General features: G+C 42.8%; 1 protein-coding gene and 1 non-coding gene across 3 annotated transcripts in view; both read right to left on the bottom strand.

The window, feature by feature from the left end:
* Nucleotides 1–18,068, bottom strand: part of FBXO42 (F-box protein 42) — a 90,448-nt gene that overhangs the window by 37,210 nt on the left and 35,170 nt on the right. For both annotated transcript variants that reach the window (XM_037045123.1, XM_037045124.1), the window contains 2 exons: nt 10,433–10,699; nt 8,020–8,136 (listed from right to left, as the gene is read on the bottom strand). In XM_037045123.1, coding sequence (XP_036901018.1) covers nt 8,020–8,136; nt 10,433–10,699 — 384 coding nt within the window. The remainder of the gene's footprint in view (nt 1–8,019; nt 8,137–10,432; nt 10,700–18,068) is intronic.
* On the bottom strand, nt 9,788–9,893 carry LOC118986402 (U6 spliceosomal RNA). Its single transcript, XR_005066371.1, has one exon. It is a non-coding gene; the product is annotated as a U6 spliceosomal RNA (small nuclear RNA).

Genomic DNA, 18,068 nt, shown 5'->3' with positions numbered 1-18,068 from the left:
TTGCCTCTGGTGTGTCCCCTGCTGGGAACTGGCCTGCAACCCAGGCATGTGCCCTGACTGGGAATCGAACCACGGTCGTGTGGTTCGCAGGCCCGTGCTCAATCCACTGAGCTACACCAGCCAGGGCGCATATAAAGATTTAAATGATCTTAAACCTTCCACTGACTGTCTTTGCCTTTGAAAATAACTTCTAAATCAGCGTTTTAATCCACATCCCAACAAAAAAGTCTGCCCTGGTTGGTGTGGCTCAGTGGATTGAGTGCGGGCCTGTGAACCACATGATCGCAGTTTGATTCCCAGTCAGGGCACATGCCTGGGTTGCAGGCTAGTTCCTAGCAGGGGACTCAGAAGAAGCAACCATACATTGATATTTCTCTCCTTCTCTCCTTCCCTTCCCCTCTAAAGATAAATAAATAAAATCTTTTAAAAAGTCTATTAAGAAGCAAAATACTATGGAATTACATTGCTCATGTCTCAGATTTGTTAAAAATTACAAATAACAAAGGATCAAATTAGATGACATTAGGTACACAACACAGATAACTAATGGTACCGTATTTTAAGCTCCACTGAAGAGCTATGCTTCAGGTATGTTTGGTCTTCTCATACATTTCTTCCTTCCCTTTTAAGCCTCACCCAAGCACATGCCCATTGACTTTATAGAGTGGGTAAGGGAGGGAGAGAGAAAGGGAGAGAAACATCAATCTGTTGCCTCCTGCACGCAGCCAAATGGAGACCTAACAAGCAACCTGGGCCTGGGCCCTGAAGGGGGATCAAACCAGTGGCCTTTCAGTTTTATGGGATGACATTACAACCGATTGAGCAACACTGGCCAGGGCTCTCACACTTTTCTTGAACTAGCTATTCCAACAAATGGGAGTTTTGAACCAGACCAACTGGTGCCAAACATAAAAAAATATTCTTTTCCTCTTGGTAATCCATACCCCCAGAACAGAAATTGGCAATGTCCTGTGGCTTCTGAAACCTTCATTTGTGTCCTTTATAACAATGTTTAGTAAGGCAAACTCATGCTGTGGTATCTAAAAGGGTGAGGGGCACATTTATGTCTCACCGTTCCTCAAAGATCAACTCTCAGCAGCTGCTTCCTTTGCGTAGCAAAAGAGCACGGTGCCTTTATCAAAGAGGTAGCAAACATTCTTCTTCTCTATTTGGATTGAAAACTCAGCCAGCCTCTGGGCCCCGTGAGGTTCTTAACCACATGTATTTTAATCCTATACTAAAATAAGGCAATTGGCATTTTCCTGCTTCTCTTTGAGCAAACAAAGGTTTCTAGAAGAGGAAGGCACAGCCCAGACTACACAAAGATAATAGGACTAAAACGACAGGTTTCACACACTGTATTTTCAATGTCCGGCAGTCAATTATCAACAAAGCTTGGAGAGGAAGGGAGTCAATTTAGTCAGCTAAGTTTAGAACTCAGATATAATGGAATGAGAATATTGCCATCGATAATACACTCAAATATTTTAGGCATCCTAGTGAACTTTGTTTATTGTCTATTTTTATTTTAGATACCTACATGTTGTTCTGAGTGGGGGTGGGGGAACCAGACTACTTCAATGGGCCTTTTAGAAAAAATTAAGAATTTACGCAAATACCAGTATTCAAGTAGTCATTTCCCTTTTACCAAAGTTCTCCGCCCAAAAAGAATATTTTCCTTTCAGACCATTGGAATGTGCCACACAAAAGTTACAGTTCATAATACAGCATGAATAACCTGCTAAGAAAAAACACTAAGAACATTTATTCAACTGCCAGATCTCCTCAATCTTTGGAAATGGGTTTGATTGCTCCATGAACAATTATTGCAAGACACGTACCTCAAGTTAGTGTCTAACAATCCCTACTCAAATGTGAGTCAAATATTTCCAATTACACACACAGCAAGCGGACAGTTCTTCAGCATTCCAGATACTTCCCTCCTACACTGCAACCCTCTCAAATGCAAGGTATTCCAGTTGTTTCCCATTTTCCCTGGTGCCTGGTATTAATCACTCAATAAATGTCCACTCTAACTTTTTTGCACTTTCAGGTGTTAAATTCTCTTCTGCTTCCCCGCGTGTCTCCAGGGAAATGCTCTGAGGCACTGATCCCATGCTTACACAGTCTGCTGTCCTGTGTCTCATGCCTACAAGCTGGGACACATTTGCTAAGGCCTGTAATTACATAACTATGGAACAAGCACGGTTGGCCACCCAGTCTGGACCTGCTTGCTGTTGCAGGAACACGATTAGCAATGTGTATGTGGAACGACCTGTGTTTGGAGCCGAAACACTAAAACCTTTTCACAACATGACGCTGGGGACCCAACAGACTACTACATTAATCTGAAAAGGGCATCATCATACAATCTGAAAAGGACCACATGCACTCACCAAAACCCCAGGAGAACTGGTTTCATTTACTTCCCCTGCCATTTTGGTCTCAGACTTTTTTTAAAAACACTTAGGAAAGAAGCTGTACTGCTCATATCTGTTACATTTAATTCTACATTATTTAATAAATTGTGAATTATGATCCAGGTGTTGTGAAAGGTGCACAGGTGTCTCAAGACACAGAACCTATCTGTCCTCAGGTACACAGCTCTTGTGGAGGAGCCTCATCATCATCATCCTATCATTTTGCAGTTTAAAACCTTTTACTTTTTTTAACAAATGCTTCTTCAATTTCCTAGCAACCCTGTGGCACAAGAATTTTCATGAACATTTTACAGATAAAGAAACTGTGGATTGGAGGAGCCAAGGAAAGTGCTTTCCAAGTCTAACGTTCTCTTGCATGCGGCCTCCATACTCGGGGAACTACGGTAAGAGACAGAAGGTAAACAGTAAGAGGAAGGGATGAAGGGGACAAGCAGAGTACATCAGGGCAGTACAAGCAGAGGGAGAGAAGATCTTAATCTCCATGGTGGGAAATTTGAGAATAGTTTTTGAAGAAAGTGGCTTTTGGCTTTGTTTATAAGACGAGTTTTAGAAAATAGGACATTTTCAGTCAATTAATGAGGGCAAACGAGCCTGAGGTCAGAGAAGGAACAAACGGGAAAGGGTCGATGAAATCAGGGCATCCAAGAAAAGCCGTGAGGGAGGGAAGTTGAAGACAGAACAAGGAGTCTTGTGCGCACGGAGTCTGACTGTGTAAGGATGCAGCAGTGAGTCAGACCGAAAAGGTAAGCTAGGGCCTTGGAAGCCATGCGGAGTGGAAACTTCTCCACGCAGTGCGGAGGCTGAGGCGCTTTGGCAGAGGAATGACAAGGCTGGTTTTATGTTCCAGATACACAGTGTTTCCTGAAAGGAGCACCTGTCATTTCAGGCAGGCTAATTCTTTGTGTGTAGGATCATCCCATTCACTGCAAGACATTTAGAATCCCTGGTCCTTGCCTACTAAATGCTTGTAAAGCTGTCCAGTCAAGACGACCAACGACTTCACACATTCCCAAATGCCCTAGGAGGCAGCGCTGTCCTCTGTTTCACAGATGACCGCCAACAGTGTCTCGTACAGGTTCAAATGAAGAAAGAGGAAAAGCAAGAAGGCTATTTAGATAAGACTTTGGAAAGATGGAATGACTAGATCATATGTGTGCAGCATTACTGGGGGAGTAATGGGGTGAGTAACGGGAAAAACAGAATTATATGAGAGAGAATGCTGAGACAGGAAAAAAGTCAACAGGATCTGACTTCTGTTGTGGAACAGAGGGGTATTAAGAATGAATCCAAGATCTCAAGCTTGTATAATTGAAAGCATAATAATGCCATAACTAACGGCAAGAGAGAGATCTGGGAGGTACTGCTGAAATCCGCTTCTAGCTGACTAACATGAAACATCTGTGTAGCTCTGCGGCAACAGAAGCAAAGAACTGGAAATGTGGATCTTGAGCTCAACACGAACTAGGAGTAAGAAATAAAGTCGAGCTCAAGGGATAAATACAGGGTTGAAAGAGGTAGAAACTAACAAAAGAAATTCAAGGAATTCCTTGTTTTCAACCTATTTTGAAAACTGCTATTTCTCTCACTCCTCTCCAGTCTGCCAGTTAGACAGCATGTAGAGACAGATGGAAAAAAACATGAGCGACAGGCCAAAAGAGACAGCAAGACACAGAGGCACCTCTTAAAAATTTATGGCACCTGTTCTCAGATTTCGAGTAAAGACACGAAAAAAATTTTAAGTAAAAGCAAGTATCAAAACCTACTAATCTCTGAACTTCTGGGAGCTTACTAACTGTACTATTTCTTTCCATTTCCACCCCAAACAACTGCCTCTATTTTGCGATAATACTTTTTCAAAATCACTCTGCACACCAAAGGTTGCTGGTTCAATCTCCAGTCGGGGTGTGTACAAGAAGGCAACCAACTGATATTTTTCTCTCACATCACTGTCTCTCTCCCCGTTCTTCTCTCCTAAAAATTAAAAAAAACATATCCTAAGGTGATGATTAAAAAAAAATTCTCCCTCTCTCATCAGAAAACTGCACTTTTACTATGATAATCACTCATGTCTGAATACTTCCTACTGTGGTTTTTATTTTACCCAGATTCATTCGATTCCCCTCATAGTTCTAAAATCGCTTTAAAAAAATCTTAAAAAAGCCCGTCTTTAGACTTTAGAAACCTTGTTTCCACCTCTTATTCCAATTATCTGTAGGTAACTGACGTTATCCCTCCCACAACAACGATCTAAGGTGGATCCTTCCATAATTGCATTACATATTCTTAGCAAAGATTCATTTTATTGTCTATTGAAGTATTGCCTAAGTGTGGTCTGTGGGCTCCTGAAAACATTCAAGACCCTTTCAAAACTATATAAGTGATAATAGTAATAAGAGGAGGAGAAAGTGAGTAGAAGCAGTTAATCACCCTAGTCACTGTGTGGACATCGGCACTGACAGTGCAGAAGCGATGCTGGGTAAAAGTACTGCAGCCTACACACAATCGAGGCGGGGCCTTCAACGATTCCAGGGGTCACGGTGCTCTTCACGGCCACACACTCACAGATGAAAAGAGACCAGGCCAGTTCTGACTTCACAGACCCCCAAAGGGTCTCAAAGACAACCTCCTTCCCAGAGGCCCCGAAATCACCCTTTGAGAGTCATCACTGTGGTGCACAGGTGGCAAACAAAAGGCCCTCCACCTGTTTCATCCGGCTGGGCACCTTGTTTCTGCCTGGTGGCAGCAGTAGGAGCTCCTTGCCCCTAGGTAAGAAGTAGTTACACACAGTCCTAAAATTACATTTGGCCCTTTGAAGGCAACCACGAGGCTGGTGTGGCCCCCAGTGAAAATGAGTCTGACACCAATGGCACAAGTGAAAATAGCTCCTTGAGAAAACTAAGAACACAGCAATAGTTTGGCCTATTCCTTTGATCTGTTTAGATACCATTCAAATGTAACAATGAATTATAATTTTTCACTGAACTGCCTTCCACATACAAAGTACAACACGTGATCAGCAACCAGCTTCCAAGATGGCCTCCAACGATCCTCACTTCTCAGTATTTATTCCTTTGCTCAACCACAGTGTGCCCGATGGAATGCAGCAAAGATGGCATTTACCTCCGAGATTAGGTTGTAAAAGACACCACAGCTCCTGTGCTGGTGTCCGTCCCAGATCATTTACTCTGTGGGGAGCCAGCCGCCGAGGGGTGAGCAGCTCTGTGAAGCCCGTGTTCGTGGGGTGCTCCTCCCCTGGCCCACAGCTCCCTGAGCCAGCTCAGGAGTGGACCCCACGCCCCCATCATGCCTCTGGGAGACTACCGCTCTGGCTATCAGCAGAGCTGACTGCAGCTTTGGGGGACTGACTGCAACCTCAGGGGGGACCCAGAGCCAGAACCTCCCCACTAGGCCTCTCCCAGTTTCCTGACTTCAGAACTCCGTGAGATAATAAATGTTTCAGACTGCCAAGTTTGGGGGTATTTTTAATGTAACATGGATAACTAATATCCTCTCTTTCCCCTCGAGTTCAAAATATAGTTAAAAAAAAAAAGACAGCCCTCGCTGGTGTAGTTCAGTGGATTGAGCACAGGCCTGTGAAGCAAAGGGTTGCCGGTTCGATTCCCAGTCAGGGCACATGCCTGGGTTGCAGGCCAGGTCCCCAGTAGGGGACACATGAGAGACAACCACACATTGATGTTTCTCTCCCTCTCTCCTTCCCTTTCCCCCTCTCTAAAAATAAATAAATAAAAAGATTTTTTAAAAAAAGACACATATATGTAAGCTAACAATGAAAGATAGTGGGTTAAGTGCCAAATCAGAATTTCAGGCAACAACATAAGCTCAGAACAGAAAAATATTTTCTGTGGGCTAGGGAGCTAAGAAAAGGTTTTTATGAAGGAGCTGGAACTTCCACTGAGTCTTCTAGGAAAGGCAAGCTTCTGCTAAGTGGATAGGAATGCCCTCCACTGAGGAAGTGGAGGAATAATATTCCTCCCTGAGGAATCCACTTCCTCAGGGAGGAAGAAACAAGTATAGCAAAGTGATAGTTTGAAAGAGAAGAGCTCTTGAAGAAAACTGGGAGGTGAAGTGATTAAATGTAGACATAGGTCAAACTAAAGAGGGCTCTGAATATAAGACTAAGCTTAGCTTTTATCCTGTAAGCAATGGACAGGCACGGAAGGTTTCTGAACAGGGAAGTAATAAAATTAAGGCAGTGCCCTGAGCGCCAGCTTGCAAACTAAAGGGTCGCCAGTTCAATTCCCAATCAGGGCACATGCCTGGGTTGTGGGCCAGGTCCTCTGGAGAGGGCGCATGAGGGGCAACCACGCATCCATGTTTCTCTCCCTCTCTTCCCCTCTTTCTACAAATAATCTTTTTTTAAAATATTTTATTTATTTTTTTAGAGAGAGGGGAAGGGAAGGAGAAAGAGTGGGAGAGAAACATCAGTGTGTGGCTGCCTCTCATGTGTCCCCTACTGGGGACCCGGCCCGCAACCCAGGCATGTGCCCCGACTGGGAATCGAACCGGCAGCCACTTTGCTTCACAGGCCCGTGCTCATTCCACCGAGCTATACCAGCCAGGGCCCTACAAATAATCTTTAAAAAATAAAAAAAAAATTTAAAAATAGATTTGCCAAAAAAATGTTTAGAAAAAGCAGTAATTATGAGAACTAAGAGGCAATCCTCTCCTCAGTGAGCTCTTTTTTTTGCAGAACCATTAATAAATACACCTTTACTGACCTAGAATATACCACATTTCAATTTCACTTTGATGAAGGGATATGAATCACAACAATAAAATGTGTCTATAAAAGTCAATTAAAATGAAGAGTTAATTCTAGAATAATTTTAAAACTCTAAATTATGTCTACTTGCCAGACATTTTACTTACTTATAATTTTACTACTTAAATTTGTGTTTTATATCCAGTAACTTTCACATTCAGAAATTTTGTGTGACTGCAGTCTAATTCAGTATTTGCTGAGCATATACTGTGTTAAAATAAAGAGTTCTTATAAGACAGTGCTAAACTCTGGCTACTCCCTAGGCAAAATCTCAGAAATGCCCTTGTTTATGTCATCCCTTTGTTTCTCTCTGACGTGATGTCAGATGTTCAACAGTCCAAGCAGGACCCCGACCAGAGCGGCTCAGCTGGCTGGGCAGCGCCCCGCAAAGCCAAGTTTGCTGCTCCAGTTCCCCGCCAGGGCATGTGCCTGGGTTGCGGGTTTGGTCCTGGGTTGGAGTTTCTCGCTCTCTTTTTCTCCCTTCCTTCCCCTCTCTCTAAAAACTAGTAAATAAAATATCTTTTAAAAATCAAAATAAATAAAAGTCTAAGCATAACCTTGACCTCTTCAGAGAGCAGATACCACAAAAACTCAATGAAAAGCAGAATGTAAAATTATACCAAAGCTCCTACAAATGTACTTTTAGACTCACACTCTCCCCTCATTCTGAATGTAGAATTAACGCAAGTCCTCATTTTACATTCTCTTAATGAAGAAGTCAGACAAAATACCCACCTCCAAAGCATTTTTGGACACACAGGCAGGGTGGGCCGTGCTTTCACAGTGAATACTTACTGTGTGAGAACCGCTGAGTGATCGGGGTTCCAGGGTAAGGGTACGTCCGACTCTCCCACTGGATGTTTCCCTCCTGAACAGCCTTTATGAAACCATGGTAACACTGGTGGGCTACCCCTACAGACGAAAACGACAAAGGCCTCAGCCTAGGCACTTCGCTTATGTCAGATTATTAAAACTGCTTCTATCAAATGTGCTATCATTTTTATAAGACACAAATTTCTTTGAGATACTGCAAATTTCTTTGATTTTTTCATTCAGGAAAAAAAAACAGAATCATATACTTTTAAAACTGGAAGATCCAATCCTTTCATTCACCAGGTTCAGGAAGGTTAAGTGACTTGCTCAAGGTTACAAAATTAGCTCCTACTGTAACTCCGCTCCCTTTTGTTATATTATGATGTAACCCATCCAATAACTGGTATTAGTTATTATAAAGCAATGGTGCTGGGGAGCAATGTAGCTTTGTGACTAAGAGCATGGTAAAACAGTACCTGGAATTTAATAGGTATTCAGTAAATATCTATCATTAGAACTAAGCATTCTCCATCTTAAACAAGGAGATAAAATTTAGTTTACAATGGATTATTGTTTATCACTAAGTTATTTATAATCAAGAAAAATCTGTTTTAAAAAAGGAGAACTTGGGTCAATTTTGCTCTGCAGAATATGTCAGTTTGACTCAAAAACTCACAAAAATTTTTAAAAATAAGTGAGTACTTTTACTAAAATGACAGATACAGGTCATTATACTTTTGTCCAAACCCAGAATGTTCACCAAGTGTGAGCCCTAACACCACCTATGGACTTTGGGCCCTAATGAGGCATTGACGTAGGTTCATCAACTGTAACAGACCCAGCGCTCTGCTGGGCACGCCGACACGGGGAGGGCTGTGCACGTGCTGGGCGGGTGTGTGGAGTAGCTCTGACCCTGCTCATTTTGCCGTGAACCTGAAAACACTTTAAAAAGTAAAGTCTATTTTTAGCCCTGGCTCGTATAGCTCAATGGATTGAGCATGGGCTGAGAACCAAGGGGTCAACAGCTCAATTCCTGGTTGGGGTACATACCCGAGCTGCCGGCCAGGTCCCCAGTGGGGAGTGCTCAAGAGGCAACCACACATTGATGTTTCTCTCCCTCTCTTTCTCCCTCCCTTCCCCTGTCTAAAAATAAATAAATCTTTAAAAAATACAGCACAGCTAGTAACCTCAACATTTAGCTAAAGTTGAACTTTTGATTAGAAAATGAAGGGAAAAAGGGGAGAAACTCATTTTTAAAAGCAACACGTATCCATAACATAAGGACTGTGCTGTTTAGAGATAAGCAAGGGATAAATGCTCTCACAAATCCACATTTGCCACAATTAGCCACTTTTAAAAGATATATGTTTTATTGGTTATGCTATTACAGTTGTCCTATTTTTCCCCCCTTTACCCCCTTCCCCCCTGAACCACCCCCCCACCAGCATTCCACCACCTTAGTTCACGTCCTTGGGTCATACCTATAAGTTCTTTGGCTTCTCCATTTCCCATACTATTCCTAACTTCCCCCTGTCTATTTTCTACCTACCATTTATGCTTCTTCCTGTACCTTTTTTCCCATACTCCTCCCTTCCTGCTGATAACCCTCAATGTGATCTCCATTTCTGTGATTCTGTTCATTTTCTAGTTGTTTGCTTAGTTTGTTTTGGGGTTGTTTCAGGTTCAGTTGTTGACGGTTTGAGTTTGTTGTCATTTTACTGTTCATATTTTTGATGATCTTTTTCTTAAAAAAAATACAGAACGCTTCATGAGTTTGCGTGCCACCCTTGTGCAGGGCCACGCTAACGTTCTCTGTATTGTTCCAATTTTAGTATCTGTGCTGCCAAAGGGAGCACACAGCAGCAGCCAAGAGACAGTACGGCATCCGCGCAAAGAACAAGGACTTCAACGACAGATTGCCTGACTGTGAACCGTTGATCCTTCACTTACTACCTGTGTGACCGTGGACGAGCTACTCAGCTGCACCTCGCTCAGTGTCTGCATCTATTGCAGTATGCTGAGAGGACTGTAAAGCAGTTACAATAGTGCCTGACAAGGGTGAGAGCCATATTAATGTCAGCTGTTACTGTTATCTCATATCTATCCCCTCTTGGCCTATTCAAGAGCAATGTAATTTACCACATCAACTCTAAGAATATGCAGAAAACAATCTTCATTTTAAAATTTCAAATTGATTACATATTCCAGTCTTCAAGCTGCTCATAAAACTAACCAGGGTAAAGAGAAAAGGGAAATCTACAATGTTAACTAACACTAAATTTTAGAACCACAATAAATTTAAGGGAGAAAAGAGAAAATAAAATTGAACATTTATAAGTAAACCATTCCAACAAATTTTAAATACATACATAAGCCTCTCCAGTTTCCACAGTACCTTTGATGAGCCGGTACCACTGTTTGCAGACAAGGGCTGCAGTTTTGTGTTCCTGGTACGGCGACAGAAAGGACAGGATGTACTCCAACACCTCTTCCGGCAGCTCGGACATGGACCTGTTATGTCTAGTCTCCTCAACCTCTGATACTGGCTGAGGCTCCTCATCTTGCTCCATCGTCCCTTCCAGCACAGTTTCTTCTTGGTCCACCGCCATGAAACTGTCATCTTCACTGTCTGAGGAGCTGGCCATGACATTCCACTTGACAGCTACAGTGGGAAAGAAACAGACATCAGTGCACACTGCTGGGAGCTCTGAAACAGCACGGGCACACGCACAAGCCGTTCACGACTGGTCTGAGACCCTCAATAGGAAGTCTGCTCTCCAGCACTGGTTGGGAGCCACCTTAATCTGACAGGCACAGCTCAAGTACCAAGCCCATCCCAAATACCAAACAGCCCCTACAGGCTTGTTATTTTTTCACTCCACTGAAAACCATGATAGCCAAGTTCTGGTACAACCAGAAAACAAGAAAACTGGTTCTCCAACAATTTCCCTCACTCAAGGATCAGACTGGAAGACAGCAAACGGAAGAACAACTTGCTTCCCTTGGCCAGTACCATAACTTAAGACCTCAAACTTAGAAGGAAAAAATAACTGGGTGCTACAAAGAGTAGTAAGAAATTCTGAGAATGTGATTTTAGAAATAACAGTTTTTCTAGCTTTTACACAAGGTAATTCACTTAAAAGGATAATAAATGTTCCAAGAATAGGCCTAATCCGCTAAAAGATCAAATACAAGGCAATATTTATACTAGAAAACATCATAATGAGTCCAGGATGTGAAAAACTGGAAATAATACAAATGTCCCCCAACAACAGAACACGCAACTCTACTGCAGTACACTGGACAGACCACTGTACAGCAAGAAGCCACAGATAAGTCTCAATCTAATACTAAGCAAAAAAAATCAGCCCTGGCTGGTGTAGCTCAGTGGATTGAGCACGGGCCTGAGAACCGCACGATCACGGTTCGATTCCCAGTCAGGGCACATGCCTGGGTTGCAGGCCAGTTCCCGGCAGGGGACACACCAGAGGCAACCATACATTGATATTTCTCTCCCTCTCTCCTTCCCTTCCTCTCTAAAGATAAATAAATAAAATCTTTAAAAAAAAAATCAGGAGAGCACATACACATGGCCATGCTTGTATCAAATTCAAAACTAGGCAAAAGTAATTTGTGCTACAGCAAGTAAGGACAGCGGTTAGCCCTGGCAACCACTGGGAGGCTCCTGGGCTGCTGGTCAAGTTGTTTCCTACTAGGTAATAGTTTCACAGAAGGGTTCAGTTTGTGACAAATTCACCAAGCTGAATACTTAACGCTTAATGCACTTCTCTAAAGTTTACCAAATCAAGCCATGATCAAGTTACCTCTAGTGAAGGTAATTAATTTAAAAATATATGTTGGGTGACTTTAAACTTTCTTCTTTGTGCTATCCATATTCTCTGAAATTTCTCTGAAGGGTGCACACGGTTAACATACGAACAGAAGCAACACCTTTACACCACTCCCCTGATGTTTCATGCAATGCTTACGGTAAAAAAAAGTAACATGAAGGAAAAGACAATCTACATAGGGAATGCATCACAGGTTAGATTCTCCAGGAAGCAGACGCTAAAACACATTTATGAATGAAAAAGGCTTAAAGGAGAGAACTCTTGTGAGAAGAAAAGCATGGAGCAGGAGAAGCTACCACCTCGCAGTGCAGATCTGGCAACACTTGTCCGGTGAAAGCTCAGGAGCAAGGGCGGTCAGTGAGAGGACTGCGGTGCTGGGTGCGAAGACCAGGCGCTCTCGTCACTCGCTCTGCCCAGTCCCCAGCTCGGGGCTGCTCTGAGAAGTGGGTGACCCTGGCTCCAAAGCTGAAAGGACTTAACAGTTCTGTCTAGCTACATTCGTTACATTTAGGCAACCAGTCTTTTCTCAAAGGTGTATCTGAGTTCATTTTATTATTTTGTTAGTACATCTAGCAAAAGATGTACTAACATCTTTCCCCTTGATCCCCTGGTACCTGCCTAGACCAACACTATGCCATCCACCTAACAAATTTCCAGCATTTTCTCTGACAATGATGAAATAACAGGAAGAGAAGAGTGGTTCTAAAATATACTTTGGGGCTTAAAGAAAGATGTGAAGTGTTCCCAAAGGTGAGGGGCTGGGGAGAGCAAGAACCAGAAACCTCCCACCTCATCTCTACCACTCCTGCAATTCATAGACTAATTACGGACGACACCTTAGAAACTGAGAGAATAATCACATTCAGAAAAAGGAAAACATAAATCAAAACTCAAGTGGCTACTAGAATTTGACATTTTTAAAACAATATTTTATTGATTATGCTATTATAGTTGTCCCATTTCCCCCTTTTATTCCCCTCAGCTCTGTACACCCCCTGGAGGGGGTTGGAACCCACATTCCCCTCCTTTAGTTCGCATCCATGGGTCATACATACACGTTCTTTGGCTTCTACATTCCCTATACTATTCTTAACGAGCACCCCCCATCTATTTTCTACCTACCAGTTTTGCTACTAATTCTCTGTGCCTTTCCTTCCCTCCCCCTCCCATTCCCCTGCTAATAACCCTCCACATGATCTCCATTTCTGTGATTCTGTTCCTGTTCTAGTTGTTTGCTTAGTTTTCATTTTTGTATTAGGTTTGGTAAATAACTGAGTTTGTTTTCATTTTACTGTTCATAGTTTTAATCTTCTTTTTCTTCGATAAGTTCCTTTGACATTTCATATAAGGGCTTGGTGATAATGAACTCTTTTAATTTGACCTTATCTGGGAAACACTTTATCTGCCCTTCCATTCTAAATGCAGGCTTTGCTGAAGAGAATAATCTTGGATGTAAGTCCTTGCCTTTCAGGACTTAGAATAATTCTTTCCAGACCCTTCTTGCCTTCAAGGTTTCTTTTGTGAAATCAGCTAACAGCCTTATGGGAATTCCTTTGCAGGTAAAACTGTCTCCTTTTCTCTTGCTGCTTTTTAGATTCTCTCCTTATCTTTAATCTTGGGTAATGGAATTATGATGTGCCTTGGTGTGTTCCTCCTTGGGTCCACCTGCTTTGGGACTCTGAGCTTCCTGGACTTCCTGGAAGTCTATTTCCTTTGCTAGATTGGGGAAGTTTTCCTTCATTATCTATTCAAATAAGTTTTCACTTTCTTGCTCTTCCTCTTCTCCTTCTCACACCCCTATATTTCGGATGTTGGGATGTTTAAAGATGTCCTGGAGGTTCCTAAACCCCTCCTCATTTTTATTAATTCATGTCTTCATTCTGTTCTGGATGAATGTTTCCTTCTTCCTTCTGGTCCACACTGCTGATTTTGAGTCCTGGTTTCCTTCCCGCCACTATTGGTTCTCTGTACATTTTCCTTTATTTCACTTAGCATAGCCTTCATTTTTTCATCTAATTTGCAACCAAATTTGACCAATTCTGTGAGCATCCTGATTACCAGTGTTTTGAACTGTGCATCTGATAGGTTGACTATCTCTTCCTCACTTGGTAGCATTTTTTTCTGGAGCTTTGATCTGCTCTTTAATTTTGGTCATTTTATTTTGGTCTTGGCGCACCTGTTACGTATGAGGGACGGAGCCTTAGGTGTTCACCAGGGCAGGGTGACCCATGTTGCTGTGTTGTGATACTGTATGTGGGGGAGGGGTCCAAGAGGGAACAATAGTGTTTGCTCTGCTCTCTGCCAGTTTTCAGTCCCTTCCCCCATTTCCCACAAGCAAATTCCCAGGTGGGTGGGTCTGTGTATGTTCTAGGACCCTGTGGGTCTCTCCAAGGAAATCTCTTGTGCGGCTGGAAGTTTCTCCCACTGTCCCCTCAACCCCCACAGGTGTTTTCAGAGGCTCGAGGCTTTATTTCTCTGAACTGGAACTCTGGGTTGTGAAGTGTATCTTGCTCCCCAGTTGCTCCTCCCGATTTATTTGCACACGAATGTGGGGCCACGCAGTTCACAATCTGCTACCTTGCCTCATTCACCAGCTGCCATCCTGCCCATCCCGGTCCTCCACCTGCCACCTTGCTGCCCCACTGGGTCCCTCATACTGATCTGGATGAATGATTCTTTTTTAACCCCTTGGTTGTCAGACTTCCATACAGTTCGCTTTTCTGTTAATTCTGGTGTTTCTTGTTTTTAAATTCGTTGTTGACCTTCTTCTGGTTGTGCAAGGAGACAGAGTGTGTCTACCTGTGCCTCCATCTTAGCTGGCATTCCCCAGCTGCTCGAATCTTGAGGAGGAGGAACAAAGGGCTAACTGGCCGAAGCGGAGTAGCCTACATCTCCTGGTGGGGGGAGGAGGTGGCAGTGGGAGGAGGACAGCAGCATTTCCCCCATCCCCACCCCAAGTAAAGTATCATCATGGGTTTACTACAAACTGCATCAGATAAAGGATCCTAGCTGGTTGTTAGCCTGTCCTGCCCACCTCAGGTGAGCTGTTCATCCCATGCTTAACTTGCTAGAGAGAAGGCCTTTCCACTTCCAGCCCCAACTCCTATCTAAAATTCATGAAAATATAAGACAAAAATTAAAATTTTTTCTGGCAAAAAAGTTGCCTTTTTCTACTGGAAAAAAAATCACTTCCCATAGTCCCTCTTATTCTTTCTCTGCAAGTTACCATTTCTCATCTACCACTGGCTATCTTCCCTAATTTACTGACTTTCTCATTTTTTAATAAATTTTTAAAATTTTATTTATCTTTAGAGGGGAAAGGAAGGAGAGAGGGAGAGAAATATCAGTGTATGGTTGCCTCTGTCGGGGACACACAATATATCGTGTGCCCCCTGCCAGGAATTGGCCTGCAACCCAGGCATGTGCCCTGACTGGGAATCGAACTGCAATCCTCTGGTTCGCAGGCCCGTGCTCAATCCACTGAGCTATACCAGCCAGGGCCTGACTTTCTCATATTTTTAACCCCCACTCAGGCCTGAAATTCACCAAAGAAGATTACAAAAAACCAATTCCTAGAATCTGGCTGCATTTTTCACATTTGAATTAAATATACCATCTCAAATACAGTTGTTCTCTATATACCTGACAGACTGTGAACCCAGGGTCTGTTTTAGCACAAACTGAATCACAAAGGCTGCAAAAGGTTATTTATATTATTTATATTTTTATTTATATTTTTCCCCAAGCAAAATAAATCTGTTTGGCTCAATAAAACAATCTACCTCCTTTCCACATCTTCTCAAAGTATAATTAGCAAGCCAAAAAAAAGGGGCTCACACTTTTTAAAAAAATATTTTATTTATTTTTAGACAGAGGGGACAGGAAGGAGAAAGAGAGGGAGACAAACATCAACATGTGGTTGCCTCTCCTGGGTCCCCTACTGGGGACCTGGCCTGCAACCCAGGCATGTGCCCTGACTGGGAATCGAACCAGTGACCCTTTGCTTCACAGGCCTGTGCTCAATCCACTGAGCTACACCAGCCAGGGTGGGCTCACACTTTTGTAATACCCAGTTTTAAGCAATTCTTACCATTCAACCATTTCACTGTCCACAAAAGCATCAAACCCCATGCCCCTGAGGGCATGCATGCCTGCTAACTTAGCCCCTGAACACAGATGCCAATGAGAAGACACAGGGATGGGCTTGGATGCAATTCCTCTCTGATTACATGCCCAACATTAATTTGCACAGCCTTTTCTTTTCACTTCCTTGATTAAGTATTAAAATCATCACTCATATTCCCAGAGCACACAGAGGTATTTTGAAAGTTTTTCATGCCAAAAAGGCCTTACAAAACATTTCACATATAAGTCTATTAACTTAATTAACAAATGTGGTTTTCATGAAAGTCTTTAAAAGAAATCTTCCCCACCCTTCACATTTGAGTTAGGCCTTTCAGTTTCTCCAAAGTGAGAAACCACAATTTGAAGTCAATTTATTGGACTACTTCTGGGCAGAGACCATTTGCCTAGGCACCTTGTCTCCCTAGCACTGGACATTCAAATGCACCACGGTTATGGACACTTCTACTCACAAAACCCTTGTGCTAACTTCACGTTATTTTATAATAGAAATTACATCATTAGTACATCCAGGAAATAGACCCTTATATGTCACTAGATATTGTCAAGATATTTTATTGGTCAGAATAAACATACTTCTCTGGTTCCTTGAGTTTTGACCTTATAAGGTGCACACTGGCCTCAGTCTGCTGCCAGAAGCCTGACCCACACCCAAAGAGAGGAATGGTACTGAAGAGTTAGACCCAACAGCATCTTTTCCTTTGAAAAACTACTACACTACATCTAACTAAATTCAAACAAGTTTTGACAATCCTTTTGAAGTATAAATTAAGGTTCAGATTTTGAGACCAGGAGATCTGGCTACTGCTTCTAGCTGTAGTGCTGTGTGACCCAAAGTAAGGAACACAGAGTTAGGTAGGAAAATCTCTCAATCCCTAAGTAATGTAAGTTTCCCACCTACTTTACCAAGATTTTGAAAAAATAGCAGATATCAACAAACTACTCTGAATTTTAGGGAAATCGATTACGTTGTGAGTTTTAACTGATTCAAAGAGCCCCAGTTGGTATGGCTCAGTGGATTGAGTGCTGGCCTACAAACCAGAGGCACTGGTTTGATTCCCAGTCAGGGCACATGCCTGGGTGTAGGCCAGGTCCCCAGTAGGGCACACACAAGAGACAACCACACATCAATGTGTTTCTCTCCCTCTTTTTCTCCCTTCCTTCTCCTTTCTCTAACAATAAATAATTAAAGTCTCTAAAAAAAACCTATTTCAAAGAAATTCAAGATAGGCATGAAACTCCTTTGTATTTCACTTAAAAGTAATTACTAGTTCTAATATAAAACTTGATTAATCGTGACTTTGATTGTATACAACTAGACACCTGACAATCCTCTTGGAATAAACACATCTTTATGAAAATCACAATACATTTCACTTACCTAAAAGGAAGCTGAAGATTTAAAATCAAAACTTCCGGCCAAGACGGACGCATAGGTAGACACACTGTGCCTCCTCGAACAATCAAAATAAGGACAACAACAATTTAGAAACAAAATAACAACCAAAACTGAGAGAAAATTGAACAGTATGGAAGTCTGACAACCAAGGAGTTAAAATAGATGAATTCATTCAGACCAGTTTTGCACATCAAGGCAAAGTCGGTGGCCAAGCAGAGGGGGGTCACAGCACAGGAAGCTAGCAAGGCATCCCAGGTGGGCAAACAGCACCGGGCAGACCCTGGGTGCCCAGGCAGCAGCTGGCAGACCCTGGGAGTGCGTGGTGTGGAAAGAGGCAGACCCAGCGAGGCGGTGATTGAAAACGGGGCACCCTGTGCAAGGTGGCTGGCTGACCCGCAGCAGTCCCACATTCACATGCAGATAACTGGAGAGTGAGACAGATCGAACAACCCAGGGTCCTATCACTGGGAAATAAAGCCTCAAAACACCGATTGAAAATACCTGTGGGGGTTGAGGTGCAGGGAGAGACTTCCAGCCTCACAGGAGAATTTGTTGGAGAGACCCACAGGGTCCTAGAACACACACAAGCCCATCCACACAGGAATCAGCACCAGAAAGGCCCAGTTTGCTTGGGGAAA

The sequence above is a fragment of the Sturnira hondurensis genome, unplaced genomic scaffold (genome assembly GCF_014824575.4).
Source record: "Sturnira hondurensis isolate 20B ecotype Veracruz unplaced genomic scaffold, ASM1482457v3 Scaffold0004257, whole genome shotgun sequence".
Taxonomy (NCBI): domain Eukaryota; kingdom Metazoa; phylum Chordata; class Mammalia; order Chiroptera; family Phyllostomidae; genus Sturnira; species Sturnira hondurensis.
Note: the sequence above shows the minus strand (reverse complement) of the source record. Positions and strands in the feature narration are given on the sequence as shown.